Source organism: Aulonocara sp. 'chitande type north' Nkhata Bay, linkage group LG8 (assembly GCF_057382095.1).
Source record: "Aulonocara sp. 'chitande type north' Nkhata Bay isolate Kocher_YH1m ecotype deep benthic linkage group LG8, A_spYH_male_GT1.1, whole genome shotgun sequence".
NCBI classification, from domain to species: Eukaryota; Metazoa; Chordata; class Actinopteri; order Cichliformes; family Cichlidae; genus Aulonocara; species Aulonocara sp. 'chitande type north' Nkhata Bay.
In genome coordinates this window covers 8,489,849-8,510,278 of record NC_141351.1, presented here as the reverse complement: position 1 = coordinate 8,510,278, position 20,430 = coordinate 8,489,849, and the positions used below count along the sequence as shown (strand labels likewise).

General features: G+C 40.6%; 2 protein-coding genes across 3 annotated transcripts; both read left to right on the top strand.

Annotated features, from left to right (window-relative positions):
* The first annotated feature begins 2,722 nt into the window (after window positions 1-2,722).
* Window positions 2,723-16,545, top strand: top2a (DNA topoisomerase II alpha). Of its 2 annotated transcripts, none has more exons than XM_086303192.1 (35): window positions 2,723-2,928; window positions 3,621-3,767; window positions 3,911-4,001; window positions 4,118-4,181; window positions 4,296-4,441; window positions 4,643-4,740; window positions 4,833-5,045; window positions 5,360-5,533; window positions 5,813-5,914; window positions 6,027-6,164; window positions 6,256-6,394; window positions 6,482-6,639; window positions 6,729-6,854; window positions 7,539-7,649; window positions 9,446-9,551; window positions 9,698-9,807; window positions 9,953-10,045; window positions 10,124-10,238; window positions 10,451-10,572; window positions 10,933-11,081; window positions 11,373-11,604; window positions 11,683-11,817; window positions 11,939-12,139; window positions 12,278-12,473; window positions 12,653-12,744; window positions 12,832-12,984; window positions 13,084-13,167; window positions 13,345-13,545; window positions 13,657-13,777; window positions 14,250-14,408; window positions 14,744-14,927; window positions 15,009-15,064; window positions 15,162-15,281; window positions 15,410-15,648; window positions 16,001-16,545. In XM_086303192.1, the coding sequence occupies exons 1-35, from the start codon at window positions 2,911-2,913 to the stop codon at window positions 16,148-16,150; spliced, it is 4,743 nt and encodes a 1,580-aa protein (XP_086159318.1). In that variant the 5' UTR covers window positions 2,723-2,910; the 3' UTR covers window positions 16,151-16,545. The 2 variants fall into 2 exon arrangements, with proteins under 2 accessions (XP_086159318.1, XP_086159317.1); XM_086303191.1 differs by having other exon boundaries at window positions 2,724-2,928; window positions 14,247-14,408.
* A 1,051-nt stretch (window positions 16,546-17,596) lies between these two features.
* LOC147323068 (gap junction delta-3 protein-like) lies at window positions 17,597-20,344 on the top strand. Its single transcript, XM_086303189.1, has one exon. It carries the CDS (start codon window positions 17,668-17,670, stop codon window positions 18,526-18,528), a length of 861 nt encoding a protein of 286 aa, XP_086159315.1. The 5' UTR covers window positions 17,597-17,667; the 3' UTR covers window positions 18,529-20,344.
* Window positions 20,345-20,430: the final 86 nt, after the last annotated feature.

The window sequence follows — 20,430 nt, the reverse complement described above, 5'->3', positions numbered from 1 at the left end:
CAAATCCCAAAACGCTCTCCTGGACAAGCTCTGACAAGCTTGTCAAGTGCTCAGTTGGAGCAGCTCTTTACCTGTCACACTAATATCCGTAAAGGAGCCCTTTCCTTGTAAGACACTGTTCATCAAGCCACATCAAGCATCTCCTTCAGACAGCTATCAACACATCTGTGACACTCCAAGTTTCGTTTTCTCCCACCGTCCCCAGCAGTCAAGCTTCAGAAAACACAGAGCCATCAATAAATAAACAGGAAGGCAGGTGGTAGCTACTGAGAGTGTCCATCTACTTTGCAGGGTGACTATTTTTGGATGCTAAGTACTTAGCATTCCTGTTTCAAACTGCCCACTTCTGCTAGATAAGAGAAAGTCTGTGTGAGACTTACACAGTGTTTAAAAAAATCATTTGCCCTCATTAAAAGTAAAAAATGCAACAGAAATATATAAAATCAAAGGTTTATGTATTCTATTAATCATTAAAGAAAATTTTCTTTATGATAGATAGATAGATAGATAGATAGATAGATAGATAGATAGATAGATAGATAGATAGATAGATAGATAGATAGATAGATAGATAGATAGATAGATAATATCTGGAATGTAAGAAATAATAATTTTTGCATGTTGTTTTGTATGCATTGAACAAATGTGATATGTTGATCTGATCAAAATTCTGCACCCTTATTGTAAAGGTACTGCATAAACTGTCTGTTTTCTTTTTTTAAAAACAGTCTTTTTTTAAAGCTAGCATGTCCAACCCTGTGTTCATTGAAAGTGTGAGGGCAGCAGGCACATTCTTTTAGATTTCTTAAAGGAGATAACTCAGTCTTTTTGGCTGAAAATACCAAGCAAAAAAATATCAGATAAACAGTGCAAAAAGTGCTCGCTCCTTCATTCATGTGTGCAGCTGTGGGTGTATTAGTGTACTTGCAATCCACTACATCGACCGGACCGAGGCAGCTCTACTCAAGCTCCTCCGCCTTATTATTACCATGCTAAGGTCAGATGAGTGGGCAACATAGCAGAGGAAGACAGATAAGAATGGTAGAACGGTAGGATAAATCAGGTTACTGCATTTCCATTGACTGATAGCCACAAGACAAGAAATATGAAGAGAGATGGTTGCTTAGAGCTGAATAAAATTGTGCTACTGAAGTAATGCTTTCTTAGCATCACATATGAATCTTTTTATCCCAGTAAAATAGAGGATTGGGGAAAAAGTGAAGGTCTAGCTGATAAATGACTAAAAAACACAGTTTAGGGGTATCGTGTAGCTACATGGGAAGAGTCCAGGACAGGAAGGAACAATATAAAAGAAGAAATCTGATATTGAACACTAGACAGATTTTAAGCAGTTCCTGTATTTTATGCAGGTAAAAGAGAGACAAAGGAAAGAAAGTGGCAGAGGTGGTGATAAATCAAGTGAAAGATCCAGTACACTCTAGTGTAAAAAGAAAAAAGAAGTGAGCACCATGGTCCCAGAAAAACAGAACACTTTTCTTGCAAGGCAAGTTTTGTACATTTAAAAGGCCACTCATGCTTTATATCCCAAGTGACCAAAAAGTGTCAAAAATCATAACACCAGACAACAAAATCCATTTCCTTTTTCCCTTTTTCCTCACATCATGTCCTCTTTTTCTCTACAGTTGGGGAGTTGGAGGAAGGAAAGCGACATCAATCAGGCTATGGTCCCTTTGCCAGCGTCAGTGGGGGTCTGAGCCTGCTGACCCTGGATCTCAGTATTAGTGAGCTTTTGTTGCATGAGCAAGCCAGTCTACAATCAGTGCACATCCATAATGCATTTGAAAATCTTTCTTTTAGTTGAACTGGTGTGAATGTTTATCTGAAACAGCATTTTATTTCCTATGTGAGGTGAATCTCTTACCTGTAAAACTACTTGTCTGTTATGAATGCATGAGTTGTTGGAAATGTGATAAAATATGCATAGATGTTCAAGCTCCCCTCCTCAGATATGACTTCTGATTGGATTATGCAGCTGACTTTTTTTTCCGAGTTTCTCTGATCTCTGTAAATCCTGAAGGATTATAAACTAACATGTCAGCCTTCAAAGACTCTTGCCTCATCAGTGTCTTCTTTTACATCACGTTCAAACACTCATGTCTACTGAAAGATATTTTTTTGTAATTAATTTTAGTATATTTTTTAAAATAATTTTTTGCCATATAGAATGCGGTATTTTAGTTGATTTGTAATTTCTTTATAACTTCGTCTTAGTTTGTTCCTTTATTGTGTGTTTCTGGAAATTGTTATGATAGTTACTATTATTATTATCATTGTATTACAGTTGATAAAAAGTGAAGATTCACGTTTGAGACTGCTCAGTCCGCCTCTATTAAAAAACGAGAAACGTGAAATCATCAGAGAAAAAAAGCTTCGTTTGTACTTGTAGAACAAAAATTCAAAGAACATTGAAAACAAAACAGTAATAATAAAATATAGGTCGCATTTCTTCATTAGACACTATCAAAATAGAGCTGACAGGAATTTTTTTAAATCCAAATCAAGGAAACAGGCTATTTTGTTTCCCTCCTAACCCTTTTCCTGTCTGTTCTTGAATTCCCATGCACGTAGGTTACTTCTTTTTGAATGCTGATTGGCTGTGATACAAGAGATGGGTGGGCTCATGCCACTTTTACCGTCTACGATTGGTTATTTAACTGAAAAAGAACGGATTTGCTGCTCTCATTGGAGGAATTCGTCACGCGCTCAGTAGTATGATTGGTCAATATAGCTGGCGGGAGATGTTGCCACAAAATTTCGAATATTCATACTGGGACCTCAGCTCAGGCAGCCGTTATTATTATTGGGGGTAGCTGGGATTTATTTAGCTTGTTGCAAACCTAGAGTGTACTATATTTCAAACGAAGGGCTTTAACATTAAATACAAGAAGAATGGCTGAACCGTTGAAGGTAACGTTACTGTCGCTTTCATATTTGCTGCTAACGTGTTATTAGGCTTACGTGCTAACCTGCTACAACTGTAAGCTAAACTTCTAAGAAACAATTAAAGGCACTTGGCTAACGTCGTGAGCTGCTTAATGTAATAGTGCGCGATGTTTAGACGTAATAATGCACTACTTGCAGAGTGTCCCTTTTAGTAATTTAACAACTAGTCCTAACTCTTGGCACAGCAGCTTGTAAACATTAACTATAGCTAATGCTGTTAAGCCAGTTGAAATGGTGTTACCCCTGCATTCATTCTCCTCGCATTATTTATTGTGTTTGAAATAAAAACTGTCCTTAAATACTGAGCTAAACCCTGTCCTTGAGCCTCAAATGTAATCAGAGCCAAGCAACTTCAGGGGGGTGTTTTCTCTCCCCCCGTACATTTACATTGTTGTGTTTTTGTGCAGTAAAACATGCAAAACTGTCAGCAAGTAGCACTATAGATGATGTTGATCATTATATTAAGGTTTCCTGCAGTACAAAGATAAGTCCCATCTTCGTTACGGTGCAAGGCCTATAGAAGATATCAGTATATTGATATTATTTTCATTTATTTTTTGCACTGTGTGAGGTTCAGTTGCTTTCGTTATGCATGATGACAATAAAGAGTGTTGAATGATGAATCTTAAAAGATAACCTTGTGTCGTTTTCATCAGGCCTTTTTGGAGAACAAGCCGGTGGAAAAGCTGAAGAAGGATCCTAAGCGGCTGTCAGTGGAGAGAATCTATCAGAAGAAGACGCAGCTGGAGCACATTTTGCTCAGACCGGACTCCTACATAGGCTCTGTTGAGCCTGTCACTCAGGTAAGAAGTTTTAAAATTTCTTTAACAGTCATGTGTATATTTAAAGCAGTTTTTTGTTTGTTTTGTTTTTTGACTGCACAATTATGGTTCTTATTGAATGAACACATGCAAGCTCCTTGTGATTATTTAACTTTTTTCATTAGCAAATGTGGGTGTTTGATGAGGATGCTGGACTGAACTGCCGTGATGTGACCTTTGTGCCTGGGCTCTACAAGATTTTCGATGAGATCCTTGGTAAGTAAAAAGCTCTTGCAATTATAGATGTCCATGACAAACCTTTATTAAACAGTGTTTTAGCTCCAGTAAAATGTACCGGTAGTAAAAATAGATTTTACTTTCTCTTCCCATAGTAAATGCAGCTGATAACAAGCAGAGAGATAAGGGCATGTCCTGCATCAAGATCAACATTGATCCGTGAGTTGTGTATAATGGTGCACTACCAAGTTTAAGATATTAAAATACAAAGTAACTCTACTACAGCTACCAGCTGACAAATCAAGCGCTTGTGTATATTTTTGTTCCTTTTAGTGAAAACAACACCATCAGTGTATGGAATAATGGGAAGGGTATTCCTGTGGTGGAGCACAAAGTGGAGAAAGTCTATGTACCTGCTCTTATCTTTGGACAGCTCCTCACTTCAAGTAACTATGATGATGACGAGAAGAAAGTCACTGGTAAGATTGATACATTTGAGTGCTTTATATAATACTGATTGTTTTCTGTCATTCTTAATGAGAAAATATTCTGTATAATTACAAAGGCTCCCTTCAACATCATTATGTCCAACACAATTAATGCTGAAATTTTAGCGTTTTATTAGGAAAAAAGCCTAATTTAATGTTCAATCTGTTCCTAACTCTATAAATGTTCTTCAGGTGGACGAAATGGATACGGTGCCAAGCTTTGCAACATCTTCAGTACAAAGTTCACTGTCGAGACTGCTTGTAAACAGTCGAAGAAGTGCTTCAAGCAGGTATGAAGGAAGATCGACCTCATTTCCCACTTTCATTTTTATGTCTTGATTGGGGAGAATGTCATTTTCTGTTATGCCCATGTCTTCCATAGACTTGGTATGACAACATGGGCAAAGCAGGGGAGGCTAGCATCAAACCGTTTGATGGAGAGGAATACACTTGCATCACCTTCAGACCAGATCTGGCCAAGTTTAAGATGAGCATCCTTGACAAAGACACAGTGGCTCTGATGACCAGGAGAGCCTATGATATTGCTGGATCCGCTAAGGGTGTCCGGGTGTTCTTCAATAGCAAGAAGCTACCAGTAAGTTACTGTGATCTTTAACTTTTTTCCGTTAACTCTTAATGTTTTGGGAAGTAATTTTATTAAGCTTTTTAATATATTATGTGTATTTTAAATGTTGACTGAAGACTTCATTCACAAAGTTAAACCTAAAATCCAAAACTTTTTGTGGACTTGTAAAAAGTAGTCACTTACCTGACTTAAAATTATTTCTACTAACTTCATTTAATGAAATATTTGATGTCAGCAAGACAAATCTTACATGTTACGTCCTAATTTGTTCAGGCTAAAATGCATTGAAAACTGATATAAACTGTATGAACTTCACACTTAAGGTTACAGGTTTCCGTAGCTATGTGGACATGTATGTGAAAGACAAGGTGGATGAACTGGGTGGTCCTCTTACTGTCATCCATGAGACTGTCAACGAGCGCTGGGAGGTCTGCCTCACCATGAGCGAGAAAGGTTTCCAGCAAGTCAGCTTTGTCAACAGCATTGCCACAACAAAGGTAATAACTCAGTGCATTGGATTTGATCTAATGCATATATTGTGTCTATGTGTAGGCTGTTGTTAAATCAGTAATTTAAATGATTAAGTTTGTTGGAAAGCTGTCTAAATTTACATCTTTGAGCAGCTCTGAAATAGTTTAAGAATGATTGAACTAGACTGAGCTCTCTTGGCAGCCAAGCAGAAATCCGGCTGCTCTCCAGCCACTTTGTGTCACTATGATTAAGACCTACGGTGTTTATTCTCTAAGTGGATCTTGTTTTTGTCCTCTGGACTTTAGGGAGGCAGGCACATTGATTATGTGGCTGACCAGGTAGTTAGCAAGCTCATTGAAGTGGTGAAGAAGAAGAACAAAGCTGGGGTGACAGTCAAGCCTTTCCAGGTATTCATTTTATTTATTTTTTTAATGAAAATGAATATGTAAGTGTATTCCGTAAAAATGTTTGTTAACAAAATGCACAACTGAGTGCGCTTCACGTTTTTTTTCCATTTAGGTGAAGAACCATATGTGGCTGTTTGTCAACTGCCTGATTGAAAACCCCACCTTCGACTCTCAGACCAAAGAGAATATGACTCTGCAGCAGAAGAGCTTTGGCTCCAAGTGTCCCCTGAGTGACAAGTTCATTAAACAGGTGCTGATGAAAAGCCACCAGCAGTGTATTTCTCACAAGTTTAATCATTCATCGATTTCACTAACTGGTGTCCATCCTTTGTTGCACTTAGGCCACATCTTGTGGGATTGTGGAAAGTATCATGAACTGGGTGAAGTTCAAGGCTCAGTCCCAGCTCAACAAGAAGTGCTCGGCTGTTAAACACACAAAAATCAAAGGTGTGCCAAAACTGGATGATGCCAACGATGCAGGTAATGTGCGCCGCAGTCGGTACAGTCCAGCATCCCGAGAATGGAGATGACCTGCAGTCCTACTGTACTCACTATATTTTCTCACAGGTGGGAAGAACTCCATTGGCTGCACGCTGATTCTTACAGAGGGAGACTCAGCCAAGACACTTGCTGTGTCTGGGCTGGGAGTGGTCGGAAGGGACCGCTATGGCGTCTTCCCTCTCAGAGGAAAAATGCTCAATGTCCGGGAGGCTTCACATAAACAGGTTAGGCTAGCAAAAATAATGATTGCTTGAATCATCTATTTATTTAACAGCTGTAAGTAAAACTTGTTTGATTTTTTTTTTCTAATCAGATTATGGAAAACGCAGAAATCAACAACATCATCAAAATCATCGGTCTTCAGTACAAAAAGAACTACAGTGACCCAGAATCCCTCAAGAGTCTGCGCTACGGCAAGATCATGATCATGACAGATCAGGTGTTTTGGCTGATCTTTATTTTCACTCCTTTCCTATCTTCCCGTGTCTTATTTGTGTTGATAATATTCAGGATGTTCATGTTTCTGTGCCTACATATATGTAAGAATAGGTCTTTGTGACCATAATGGTTTTCTGTCCATACTGGCCCTGAAGCCTTTCATAAGGTGCTGCAGGAACAAATGGTGGTTAGAGCAGGTACAAATCCAGTGTAATGTTAACTGTGAGCCCAGTTTTAAGAGGAAACATGCACTTAACCTGAGGAAGGTATCCTTCCCCTACAGCTGTGAAGAGAGCTACTAAGTAATTTTCACTGAGCATGACTTTGAAAGCTATGACTCAATTTAGATTAGTGGGGCAGCTGAAGCTTCATATGAGCCTCAGATGGATGTTTGAGTGAATTTTTAGTTTTTCTTCATCGAGCAAGGCTTATGAATTTTGTTCATCATTTGCCAACACTGACTTTCAGATGGGAAAAATCCACATGTCCTCTCACATATATGGGGAAATAGAATCTGAATTGGTGGATGGATGCATGTTAAAGACGGACTTCAAAATCCCAGCCCACTATTAAAAACTATTTTAGTGCTACTAATGTTGTCACAGAGCACTTTACTAACCTTTTTTGTCATCACTCACACACAATTACTTTGTTGCAATATATCTGACCTGTGTTATTGTCACAGGATCAAGACGGCTCCCACATTAAGGGCTTGTTGATCAACTTCATCCACCACAACTGGCCTTCGCTGCTGCGTCACAACTTCCTGGAAGAGTTCATCACTCCCATCATCAAGGTATGTAGATGCTCTAAAAAGCCCTTTGCAGACTTGCCATGTGCAATATTGTTGGCTTCATCTGGCAGTTTACATGATGTGTTCTTTCATTCAGACATGGATCGCTTACAACTTCATACCTACAATAGCAATAGAGAGAGTTGTGATGTGCCATGTTTTGTTGTTACAACACAACCGAGTAGGGATGGGTATTGTTTAGGTTTTATCCGATACCAGTACCAAACCGGTACATTTGAAATGGTCCTCGAACCGGCGCTTAAAGAATGGAGAACACAAAATTGGTCCAAAAACCTCATTTTCAGCTGTTTTTTTTTTTTTTTGTAAAAAGATAACAATGTTAGCCTTTTCTGCAGCTATAGGGGATTTATGGCATCACTCTTGGCTGGAAGCAGTGCTTAAACAATGGAAAAAAACAAACTTTGTCCAAAAACCTCTCATGTTTAGCTGTTTTCCACTTTTTCTTTGGTCATTTTAGCCTTTTTGGCCAGGGTGAAGGGAGTATCTGCCATCAAACAAGAAGACAGCCGCATGTAACTACGACGGTGTTTGCTAGTTCACCTTACATGCATTAATGTAATAACGCGGTTAGCCTACTCAATGTAAATTACACACTAACAACATTAAGCTACTCACGCAGAGAAGAACAGCTGCTGCTGCCATCATCATCCGTCATCATTTCTGCTACACTGGCAGGGCTAGGGGCCAGGACTCTCCTCTTCGGGTTTTTGGGGGATGTTGCATAACAGGCAACCCACCCGCAGTAGATGTGCTCGGTGTGTCTGCGCTATCAAATACGGCGCAGTTCTCGGCTTTTAACAAAATGCTGTACGTCGCCAGGTGTTTCATCAGATTCGAGGTGTTACCTCCTTTGCACAGTATCACCTTAAAGCACTTGTTGCAGGCTGCTGAGTTTGCATCTTTTGCTGTGAAGTACAGCCAGACTTTGACCGCTTCGCTTTGGGCATTTTTAATCTGTAGCTCTGCTCTAAAAGAACGTACGTACCTGGGCCCGACTACTAAGCTTGCAAAGGTAAAATGATTGGCTGGAATCCAAAGTGTATGACATCTCAGGGGGAAAAAAAAAAGCTCCGAAATAAAGCAATGAAATGTGCGCTGCTTTTCGGTCTGGTTACTACCGTTAGGGTACCCATCCCTACAACCAAGTAATATGAGTTTGTTCTTCTAAGACAGGGGTGGGCAATTCCAGGCCCCGAGGGCTGGTGTCCTGCAGGTTTTAGATCTCACCTTGGGTCAACACACCTGAATCACATGATTAGTTTGTTACCAGGCCTCTGGAGAACTTCAGGACATGTTGAGGAGCTAATTTAGCCATTTAAATCAGCTGTGTTGGTTCAAGGATACATCTAAAACCTGGAGGGACACCGGCCCTGGAGGCCTGGAATTGCCCACCCCTGTTCTAAGATCTTATTGTTCTTATGAGCATTCTTCGCAACATGCACACATTTGTTTTGTTTTTCTTCCCTCAAAGACACCTGAGAGATGCACAGTTGAGCTATGGCATGTGCTTATTTGTTAATGTGACTGAGTTTTTAACCATGTTGGAAATTTGAAACGATACTGCCATCTGCTGTCAAAACCTCAGAATACTCAGAGCTTAATGGAAAGCTTGGTCCCCCCCCCCCCCCCCCCCCCCCCTTTTTTTTTTCTTTTTAATTCCAAGTTACTTTTAAATTAAAAATCCACATTTTTTCTAATAATGTTAAAATGTGAAAAGCTTTAAATGACTAGGCGTCAAGAACCATGGTGATGGACATCTTATTTCTGTGTCTCTTCAGGCGTCTTTCAAGAAAAATCAGCTGTCTTTCTACAGTATTCCTGAATTCAATGCATGGAAGGAGAGCCAGCAAAACCACAAATCTTGGAAAATAAAATACTACAAAGGTTTGTTACAAACCCCTGTGTGGTAGTAAAACGGACAAGTAAGCAACACATAATGCATATGGCCATTGTCATTGTTATAGTTTCTATATTGTTTTGTTGTAACTTGTACCATCTCTTTTTTTCTTTTGTGGCTATTGCCCATCTAGGTTTGGGAACCAGCACATCGCAGGAAGCCAAGGAGTACTTCTCTGATATGCAGAGACATCGTATCCCATTCAAGTACTCAGGACCTGAAGACGATGAAGCTATCACCCTTGTAAGATGTTAGCCATCTGTGTGGATCATTCCTTGGCCAATTTATATTTGATCTGGACTTTTTAAACATCCTGTAGGCCATGACTAACAGTTGGAGCATTAGTTCTTGGGTCTGTTTTTACAATTCTTTTTTTCTCTCTGGGAAGGCCTTTAGCAAGAAGAAAGTGGAAGAGCGAAAAGAGTGGCTTACCAACTTTATGATTAACAGACGCCAGCGCAGAGAGCACAACCTGCCTGAGGTAATGTCTGTGCAACTGGTGAACTCAATATCTTGTTTCTGTTCTGTTAAGTTTGACTGTTTTACTGTCTCTTTGCAGGAGTACCTGTACGGTCAGTCAACCAAGTCCCTGTCGTACAACGACTTCGTCAACAAGGAGCTGGTACTTTTCTCCAACTCTGATAACGAGAGGTCCATTCCCTGCCTGGTGGATGGTACGTGAAATAATGATAATTAAGAAAAAAGGAAAGATTTAAAGCCATTAACTAATTATGGAGAAATAGAAAGCTGAGAGTTGTCCAGATCCAGTTTAAAATTTAAGTCATTTGAGCATGTGTTCAGGGAAGGGTTTGCTGAGTCTTCTTGACAGGTGTAAAAGGTTGTGAACCGCTGGTCTAATGTCTGGATGCATTTGTGTTTACATCAGGACTGAAACCAGGTCAGAGGAAGGTGTTGTACTGTTGTTTCAAGAGGAACGACAAGCGAGAGGTGAAGGTGGCACAGCTGGCAGGCTCAGTGGCTGAGATGTCGGCCTATCACCATGGAGAGGTGAGGTGGCTTTAATGTGTGGGTTTTGTCAGTGTGTTTCTAATTTAGATTCTTGGTTTGACTTTTCAGTTTAACTGTATCATTTTTATGTTCAGAAAAATGTTCACTTCTTTTTAAATAGGCTTTGCTTTTGAATACTGTATGTTATTAGCCATCAAATTCTTATATCTAAGGGTAGCTGTCAATTTTGCCAGAACTTGAATTGTTACACACGGAGAAGGTTCCGGTTAAATTAAGTTTATTTAAAGGAAAGTAGAAGCAGTGATCTTTCATAGAAAGATTTAAAAAAACAATGCAAGTCATTCTGGCTGTACATAGCTGTTTCTGTTGTATTTACTCTAAACTCTTTCTTGTTTTCAGGTCTCTCTGATGATGACCATCATTGGTTTAGCCCAGAACTTTGTGGGAAGCAACAACATGAATCTCTTGCAGCCTCTGGGACAGTTTGGAACCAGATTGCACGGTGGCAAGGACTCTGCCAGCCCTCGATACATCTTCACTATGCTCAGGTACGCAGGATTTCTCATAGATTTAATAACGAAGTGCTTATGTAGGGAGCCAGCAACCGAAAAGAGGCTACTATTGGTCAGTGTTAAGAAGGCTTATTGTAGTTAAACCGCTGTCACTTCTTGCACTGCTACATCATGCATTGTGGATGAATGAGTTGTATGTAAGTGTGTAGAACTATCAGCCCATGTTCTGCACTTTTTTTCATGAATCTAACAAAATGGGGACAGTTTTTTACATGGATTAGTTACTGAGTCACTAACGAAAATTCTCCCACCAATCTTTACTTCTAGCCCCCTCGCCCGCCTTGTTTTCCCAGCAGTGGATGACAACCTGCTCAAGTATAACTATGATGACAACCAGCGCGTAGAGCCTGAATGGTACATTCCCATCATCCCCACTGTGCTTGTGAACGGAGCCGAAGGCATCGGCACAGGTTGGGCCAGCAAGATTCCAAACTACGACATTCGTGAGATCATCAGCAACATCAACCGTATGCTCGACGGCGAGGAACCTCTGCCCATGGTCAGGATGGTTTCCTGAGATCTGCCATGTTGGGTGATTTGCTGTGCAAAAACTAAGTGCTTGTTTTTCCTCCTACAGCTTCCAAATTATAAAGACTTCAGAGGCACAATTGAGCAGGTGATGGATAACCAGTACTTGAATAGTGGAGAGATCTCCATCCTTGATTCGACCACTATTGAAATCTCTGAATTGCCTGTAAAAACATGGACACAGGTTGGTCAATTAAGTCATTTCCAGAACATTTTGCCATATGTACCCATAGTGTTTATTAGATTGACTCAAATAAATACCCTCTTACCCTTTTGCTGAACTCTTCATGTACTTTCTCGTCTAGGCTTACAAGGAGAATGTGCTGGAGCCGATGCTGAATGGCACAGAGAAGGTTCCTCCTCTCATCACAGACTACAAGGACTACCACACTGACACCACGGTGCGCTTTGTGGTCAAGATGACAGAAGAGAAGCTGAGGGAGGCTGACGCTGCTGGCCTCCATAAAGTCTTCAAGCTGCAGAGCCCCCTCACCTGCAACTCGATGGTAATGATTGCCACTTATTTGCACACATTCACAGCAGGATGAATAAAGTCGTCTATTGCTTTCCTGTGAAATTTCAAACATTTATCCACATATTTCCAAACCCTGTGAAGCATCAGCATTTTTCCCTTTGTTTTCCAGGTTCTGTTTGACCACGTGGGTAGCCTGAAAAAGTATGAGTCTGTGCAGGATATCATCAGAGATTTCTTTGAGTTGAGGATGAAGTACTACGTGCTGAGAAAGGACTGGTTGGCAGGCATGCTGGGAGCAGAGAGCGCCAAGCTCAGCAACCAGGCTCGCTTCATCCTGGAGAAAATTCAGGGCACCTTGGTCATTGGTAAGTGCAAAGTTTCAAATAGATTCTGTGTTGTTGTTTGTTTGTTTGTTTGTTTGTTTGTTTGTTTTCAAGCACATTTTTCAATAACAGTGGAAAATCCTATATATCTTCTGATATAGTTATTCATAGTTAGTTTGGTTGTTCCTTGATTAGTATTAATGCTGTCCGTGTGTGTGCAGAGAACAAGCCAAAGAAGGAGCTGATCCGCATGCTCCAACAGATGGGCTACGACTCCGACCCAGTCAAGACTTGGAAACAGGCTCAGGAGAAGGTGGGACACTCTGATTCCGACAGTTCCAACAAAGTTCAGCTACAACAGAGAGGGATGTTAAATAACCATCTGTGTGAACTCTCTTAGAATGAGGAGGAGATGGAGGAGGAGGAGGAGGAGGGGGAAGGAGGAGAAAAAGACGACTCGACTGGACCGGACTACAATTATCTGCTGAGCATGCCCATGTGGTTCTTGACAAAAGAGAAAAAGGAGGAGCTGTGCAAACAGAGGGATGCTAAGGTGAGCTATGCGGCAAACTTAGTGATGCTTTAAGCTTGAAATGGTAGATTATTAGCTCCTGTGTTAAGGTCGTGTGTTTCTGTCCTAACTCTTGTACAGGTGACAGAGCTAAACACCCTAAAGAAAAAGAGTCCAGCAGACCTGTGGAGGGAGGACCTTGCTGCCTTCTCTGAGGAACTGGCGGTACTGGATCTTTTCTGTCTTCCTCTTTTCTTTTCCTTTTTCTGCTTTATATCCAATCGGTGCACTTTGTTAGTCATGTGATCAGATTGTGATAATGTTATATCTAAAGAACAACTGTGATCGGTGCTTTTGCTCCTGGTCAAACTTGTGATGTATTTTTCTTCTTCTTGTGTTTAGCGGGTTGAGGCAAAGGAAAAGGAAAATGCCACCCTTCCTGTAAAAACTGGAAAAGGCAAAGCAGTAAAGGTGAAAAAGGAGACTTTGCCCACTCCACAGGGCCGCCGCGTCATTCCACGTGTCACCAGCACCATGAAGGCTGAAGCTAACAGGAAGGCTGATCTGAAGAAAGGAGAGGGCAAGAGAGGAAAGAAAATCAAGGTATGTTTTCATATGTGATTGTGCATATAAACTGTTTTTTACATTAACACATTCAGAACAACAAACTGCCCAAAAGTAACATTTTTCTTGACCTCATTTCTGTCTCTGAAGAGTGAAGATGTTGTGATGAAGATGGAGTTTGGAGAGGATGCAGAAAATACAGAGCCGGTTGAGGAAACGGGCTTAGCTGCACGGCTGAGCAAGAAAACCAAGACCCAAGCAGCAGAAAAAGGTAGAAATGACTGTTCAGGATATCGCCTGGAAATCATTTCAACTATGATCACACACCTCTGCTTACTGGTGTAACCACGAAGCTCTTTAGTGAGATCTAGTGGCAAACCTGTAACAATACACATTTTGCAGACTTGACCTCCACAATCCTCGCTGGAGCAAAATCAAAATTAGCCTCAAGTTTTGAAAATTTCCGGCTCTCAACTAAATGATATTGTACTCCGCCAACATGGATACAAACTCCATTTTTGGGGAATTAAAGTTTAGATTATGTTTTCAACAACCTAATCCAAACTATGCAGACGTTCCTTCATGCACACAAAACTGGATTGTGTAAAATTTGGTGCTTGCTATAACATTCACTCAAAAATGTTGATAATCATAAGCAAGTTGCTATAATAAATATCAGTTTGCACTTAAATTTTACATTGTTGTTTAAGTTCATAAAGAAGTGCATTTCTCGTGTGCAGCAGCATCAAAGACGGGCAAGCAGACCACTCTTCAGTTCAAGCCTGTTACCAAGAAGCCCAAGAAAAACGCGTGGTCAGATGAGGATGTCGGCCTGTCGGACAGTGAAGTAGAGGCAGAGGAAGCGGCTGCCCCCAGAGAGCGCGTAGAACGGAAAACCAAAGGTGAATCTGCTTGATGGCCCACACTGCTTCCTCTGCTGATGGATAACTCTTTAAGTGGTGTGATTTCCTATTTATTTATGTTATGTTTGTCACACCTAAGTGTTTTAGATAATTAAAAAATGTAAATATTAGACCAAGATAATAGAGTAAACATAAAATGCTTTTTCTAAATGAAGGTGTTTATTATTAAGATTATTAAGTTATCTGGAAATGAGCCAAATTGAAGGGTTTTTGAGCAGCATTTTAACACCTCAGCTTCTCATGCTTGTTTTCTTTGACAAAGCGCAGCATTACTAAAGCTGCCTTTTCATTTTGTTCTTTTTTTACTGTTTAAGCTGCGGTGAAGTACAGCATGTCTGACAGTGAAGATGATTTTGATGACTGGGGGAAGAAGGACGCTCCAAAAAGGAAGGCTTTAATAAGTGACGATGATGATGCAAGCTTCGCCCCAGATCCCAGCACTGTGTCAGACAATGATGTGGACTCTCCAGCTCCGCCTCCCAAAGCTCCAGAACCCACGTGAGTATAAGAAAAACCTTAAAACGTATCTTTCTTTTGTTTTAATGTACCTTAAAAACAAACCTTGTCTTTTGTCTGCAGGAAGAAGGTAGCAAAAAGCAAATCGACAGTTAAAAAAACAGACACAAAGTCGAGCTGTAAGTATTTTCATTTAGGATCATAGTTTGATGAATTTGCGAAATGTGGGGCCAAGGCTCTGAGGACTGGATATTTTGTCTCTGTGGCACTTTACAGCTCTGTCAGACGATCAGGAGCCAGCATCCAAGCCTCCAACTCAACGTAAAACCAAAGAGGCCGCACCGAAGAAGCCCGCCGCTGCCAAGAAACCAGCTGCATCCAAGAAGAAGGCTGCAGGTAACACAGATGTTTGTTTGGTCTTATAAAGGTCACAGGTAGATTTGAGCACATGATCATTATAAAACAAAGAAATCAACAAATTTATCTTTGGAATGTCGTTTTTTGTTTTTTTGTTTTTTCTCTAGATGTGAAGCAGCCATCTATCTTGGATGCTCTCTCTAAACCCAAACCTGCGTCCAGGGCTCCTGCTGCCAAGAATGTCCCGTCATTCGACTCTAGCGACTCAGAGATTGAAAAGAAAGCTCCCGTCACAAAACAGAAACCTGTTCTTAAACGTAAAAAGAACCTCAGTGATGACTCTGACAGCAGCTCCTCAGATGACCTCATGTCACGACTCAAATCCAAGACGACTGCTGGCACCAAGGTCAGTTTTTATACTGAACACTCGTTTTCTATTTATGTGTTACGTCATAAGATGTGATTCAAGTATTTCAGAAGTTGGCATATTCCTGCAGTACAGTAGCCCAACCTCAGGAAGTAAAACTCTAAATATAAAATGAAATACTATAAACTCTGACCACGAAAAAGTGGCTCAACAATGAAGCTATTAAAAGAATAAAAGTAGCTTTTTAAATGGTGACATTTGAAATAAAACTACTGATTTAAGTAGAACAAATGATTCTCTGCTACACATGTTTAGATTTTAAAGGTTTCCTGTATGCATCCTGTGCTAATATAATCACTGTTAATCCTTTTAATCTCCTTTTCTGCAACAGAAGAGCAAGAAGTGGGAAGAGGATGAGAGTTTCCAGGTTTCAGACCCTGAAGAAGCCGCTCCTGTAGCTGCAGCACCACGGGATAAACCCTCACGGGCCCGGAAACCCATCACCTACAACCTGGACTCAGATTCAGATGAAGATTTTTAAATAATAGTTCTCAAATTGTTATTTCGAAAAGATGAGTCATAAATGTTGTAGTGTGCCATGCAGGTAATATTGCACTCATTTTATCTGTTGAAGTTCAGCTGCATTTACACTCACCTCATATATGGACCTTGGACCAGCAATCTGTAACCTTTAAATTTAAAAAAAGACATAAACAAAAACTCACCATTGTTTATTTAAAAAAAAAAAAAAAAATCGTATTATTTCAAAGAGAAGGGGAAAAAAAGCTGGTATACAAGTCTAGTTTTAATAGTATTTGTTCTTAGCTTCTAGGCGTATTTTGTAATCCACTTGTTTGTGTTTTGTGCTGTCCTGTAAATATTTCGTTGGCTGTTCAGTTTATACCTTTAAAAAATAAAGTTTGTTTTTATTGATTGCATGGTGTGTTTGATTTGTGTCACCGGGTTGTGTTGGGGCTCCTGTTTAATGAAAAAAGCTACTTGCTTTAATTTTGTAGAAAGATTTTAATGCAATGCAGCAGTAGGAGCATCCAAATATACACTATATTGCTAAAAGTATTCACTTATCTGCCTTCAAACACATGAATTTGAGTAAACTCCCGTTCTTAATCCGTAGGGTTTAATATTGGCTCTGCAGGCCAGTCGAGTTCTTCCACATCAGACTCATGTCTTTATGGCCCTTGCTTTGTGCACTGGTGGACTCGTCCATCAGATTGCCAGACAGGAAAGTGATTCATTGCTCCAGAGAACACGTCTCCACAGCTCTAGAGTCCAGTGGTTCCATCCCAGACTTTGTATTGAGCTCAGTGATGAAAGGCTTGTATACAGCTGCTCAGCTATGAAAAGCCACCCTACTCACTGTTCTTGAGCTAATCTAAAATATTTGTAGAAGCAGTCCGCATGCCTAAGTGCATTTGTTATACACATGTGGTCATGGAAGTGATTGGAGCACATGATCCAATGATTTGGATTGGTACCTGCTTACTTGGGAAAACAAACATGACGGTAGGTCATGAGTCTCTGCATAGTAGATTAACACTGTCGTCAGACTATTTTATCTTGGCATCTCTGGCATCTCTGAAATGTAGGAGTTGGGTTTCAACCTGTCCATTAGCAAAGTTCAAATGTATGAAATGGAACCTTGGATCAGTCTTGAGGTTGGTTACTGTACTCTACAATGTTAGCTGGTTGTATTTTATGCTAACTGAAGGAGAAAAGAACTGAAAGGATATATTACAGGCTGTTGCTACAGTTTTTTTTCCTGAAGTGTTGTGCTTTATGTACTCTCTTTGCGGGTTCTTTGCGTCATTTTTGGTTTCAGCCCACTAAGACAGCCCACTGAGCAACTAAGGTGGATAAGCCTTGAAGCAACATTTAATCAGGTTTGATGGGTTCAGTTAAACCGTGAGTCACTGATTGGAGATTACAATAACAAGAATTCTGGTTTCATTTTTAAGACAAAGGCAGCATTTGCTCTGAGACGAACAGCTGAACAAGCCTCCAGACTTCCAAGAAGACAGACCTGACAAAGCTGCAGCCATGGGTGAGTGGGGCTTCATCGGTGGATTATTTAAAGACTTCCAGACCCATTTACCGATGCTGGGTCGTTTCTGGCTCGTCCTCGTTTTGGTGTTTAGGATACTAATCCTGGGAACTGTGGCCAGTGAAATGTTTGAGGACGAGCAGGAGGAATTTACCTGTAACACCCTCCAGCCAGGATGTAAGCAGGTGTGTTACGATGAGGCTTTCCCCATCTCCCAGTACAGATTCTGGGTGTTTCATTTGATCCTCATCGCTACACCTTCTCTGCTTTACTTCGTGTATGTAACACATCAAGATCACAAGAGGGCCAACAGCTCCTCGTCGAGGAAAAGGAGCAGCAGGAAGAACAGAGAAGAAAAAACTTCCAAGGCGCTCTACATTATCACTGTGATCTTCCGCATACTGGCAGAAATCGGCTTCTTATTTGTCCAGTGGCGTCTCTATGGCTTTGAGGTGAAGGCCCATTTCCAATGTAGCCGTTCTCCCTGCCCCCTAACAGTGGAGTGCTTCACTTCCCGGCCTGCAGAGAAAACAATCTTCCTCCTCTTCTACTTTGCTGTAGGGGTAGTATCAGCATTTTCCAGCATTGTCGAGTTTCTCTACGTCTCTTGTAAGTGGTTTTGCTCAGACCAGGAGGACAGAATCTACCACTGTGACTGCGAGAATCTCCGCAGCCACAAGCAAGAGGATACAGAGGAGAAATCAGGAGGAGAGACGATGTCAGTGAGCACGGCCAGCAGTGTGAGAATGAAGAAGGGATCAGTGAGAAGCAGCTCCAGTCGACAGAGCTCCAGCATCAGTCACAAGTACAAGAATCCAAGAGGAAAATATGTGAGCGCCTCGAGGCTTACATTGTGAGAGGACACATATGCTGCAATCACAGCATCCTCCTTTTTCTATCATAAATTTGTGACTACATTTCTAATTCCCTCTACATGTTTTCCTCTTCATGTGTATTGGCGACATCATGAAGAAACTTATGGGAAAATGACAAAACGAGCACAGACGATAAGAAGGACGCATGAGAGACATCATTGACTTGTTAGTTCTGCTGAATGACGAAAGTCTGCAAGCATTTTGACAGAAACATTTCCTGGAAAACACTTGACAAACTTCCTTACAGGTGATTGGTTTTTAGTCAATGTTGCCCTTTCGTAGCTGTCAGATTCATCAAACATAGAACCTCTAACCCAGCAGGGGATTCAGGCCATACCGAGACAAAAATAAGACCCAAGAAACCTTGAAAATGAGTACTATTTTTATATTTCTTGGAGAGCCACGCCTTGGTCCTACTGGTTCGACTTGCTCTTCTATCTTTTCCTTTCTCTTCTGCTTTCTCTCTCCCCTTTGTTTGTGTGAATGTTGGCATTTGGTTTTTGTGTTTCAGAAGTCAAGCCTCAACCTTACCTGCCCACACATTTCCAGACTGTGGCTAATTACTGTGTTGACTTTGCTGATTGCTTGTTGGCTTCTTAAGGCTGAGGAGTTCCTTCAGTTGACCCCAGGCTGTTGCACCACTCAGTGTAGCTTCGTTTGCATGCTACACTACCAGTGGGCGAGGACCCTCTGCCTATGGTGAAGAGAGAGAATGGCTTCCTGAGTGTTCTAGGCTTTATTAAACTGCCTCAAATAAATATACTTATATATTTCCGGTGCTTTTAACACCACTTTTAAGTCCACTTTGCCAAACTCTTTATTGACTTTCTGGTCCAGATCTAAAAGGAGAGTGTGCTGGAGCCGATGCTAAATGGCACAAAGAAGGTTTCTCCTCTCATCACAGACTATAAGGACTACTTCAGGGCATGCTCTGGATCAGGGCATCACTGAGCTCCTGGACAAACTGAGGTGCAACCTGACAGAATCAGATGGACTGAAACAAAATGACCCACATGTCAAATGTCAGTGTTTATCGTCCTCTTCCTTGCATGAACAAGGAGATACTAGTCCTGCTGGTGGATTAAAGACCTTCTACGACCCTCTCCACCTCTGCTAGACTAAGTAACTGGCTCCTGGAATCTCCTCCATGCTTCTGATCAGATATATTAACATTGTGCATGTGTGTGTCGAGAACAACTAAAAGAAGGAAGCGATACCTGTTCTGCATAAATGGGCTACGATTCAACCCAGTCGAGGCTTCGGCAGACAAGATTTTTAGCCACAACAAACGTCAACAATCGTGTGTTGTTTATTTGTTTGTTAATTTATTTCGATCATGTAAACAATATAAGGGTACATTTAGCAAAGAAAAGAAGAGAAAAAAAATACTATACAAATAAAGTTAATTTATTTCAATATTGCTTCATCTGTTCCGATTCAGTTACACATCGAAAAGGAGTGGGAAGAAGTACACACTTATTTAATCCCACCCCTTTGCCATAAGCTATCAGTCAATATATAGTCAGCTTCCTTACTGATATAATCTGTAGTAAAAATAGCAAACAGACTTCTGATAATATATACATCACATGACATTTTCGAAATAGAGACATTCACTGAATTTCAACATTTTTCCTTTCTTTATAATTCAAGAAAATCATATCTTTATAACTCTTTTTGAGCTGCTTTATGTTTAGATGTTGCTTCCACTCCATATTCAAACTGTTCCACAGCTTCAGTCTATGCACAGAAACACAAAAGCTTTTTCTTGTAGTACGTCCCTTCACAATTTTGAAGTTACAAATCAATGTTCAACCCATTTTATCTTGCCATCACTGTCATCTCTGGAACATAGCCGAGTCAGTATATTTCCTCCAGAGTCAA

Coding starts and splice junctions, on each gene's coding strand:
- top2a (XM_086303191.1), top strand. Junction 5,534..5,812: donor ACAGCATTGCCACAACAAAG/GTAATAACTCAG, acceptor TCTGGACTTTAG/GGAGGCAGGCACATTGATTA. Junction 10,046..10,123: donor GAGAGCACAACCTGCCTGAG/GTAATGTCTGTG, acceptor GTCTCTTTGCAG/GAGTACCTGTACGGTCAGTC.
- LOC147323068 (XM_086303189.1), top strand. CDS start 17,668: ATGGGTGAGTGGGGCTTCATCGGTGGATTATTTAAAGACTTCCAGACC.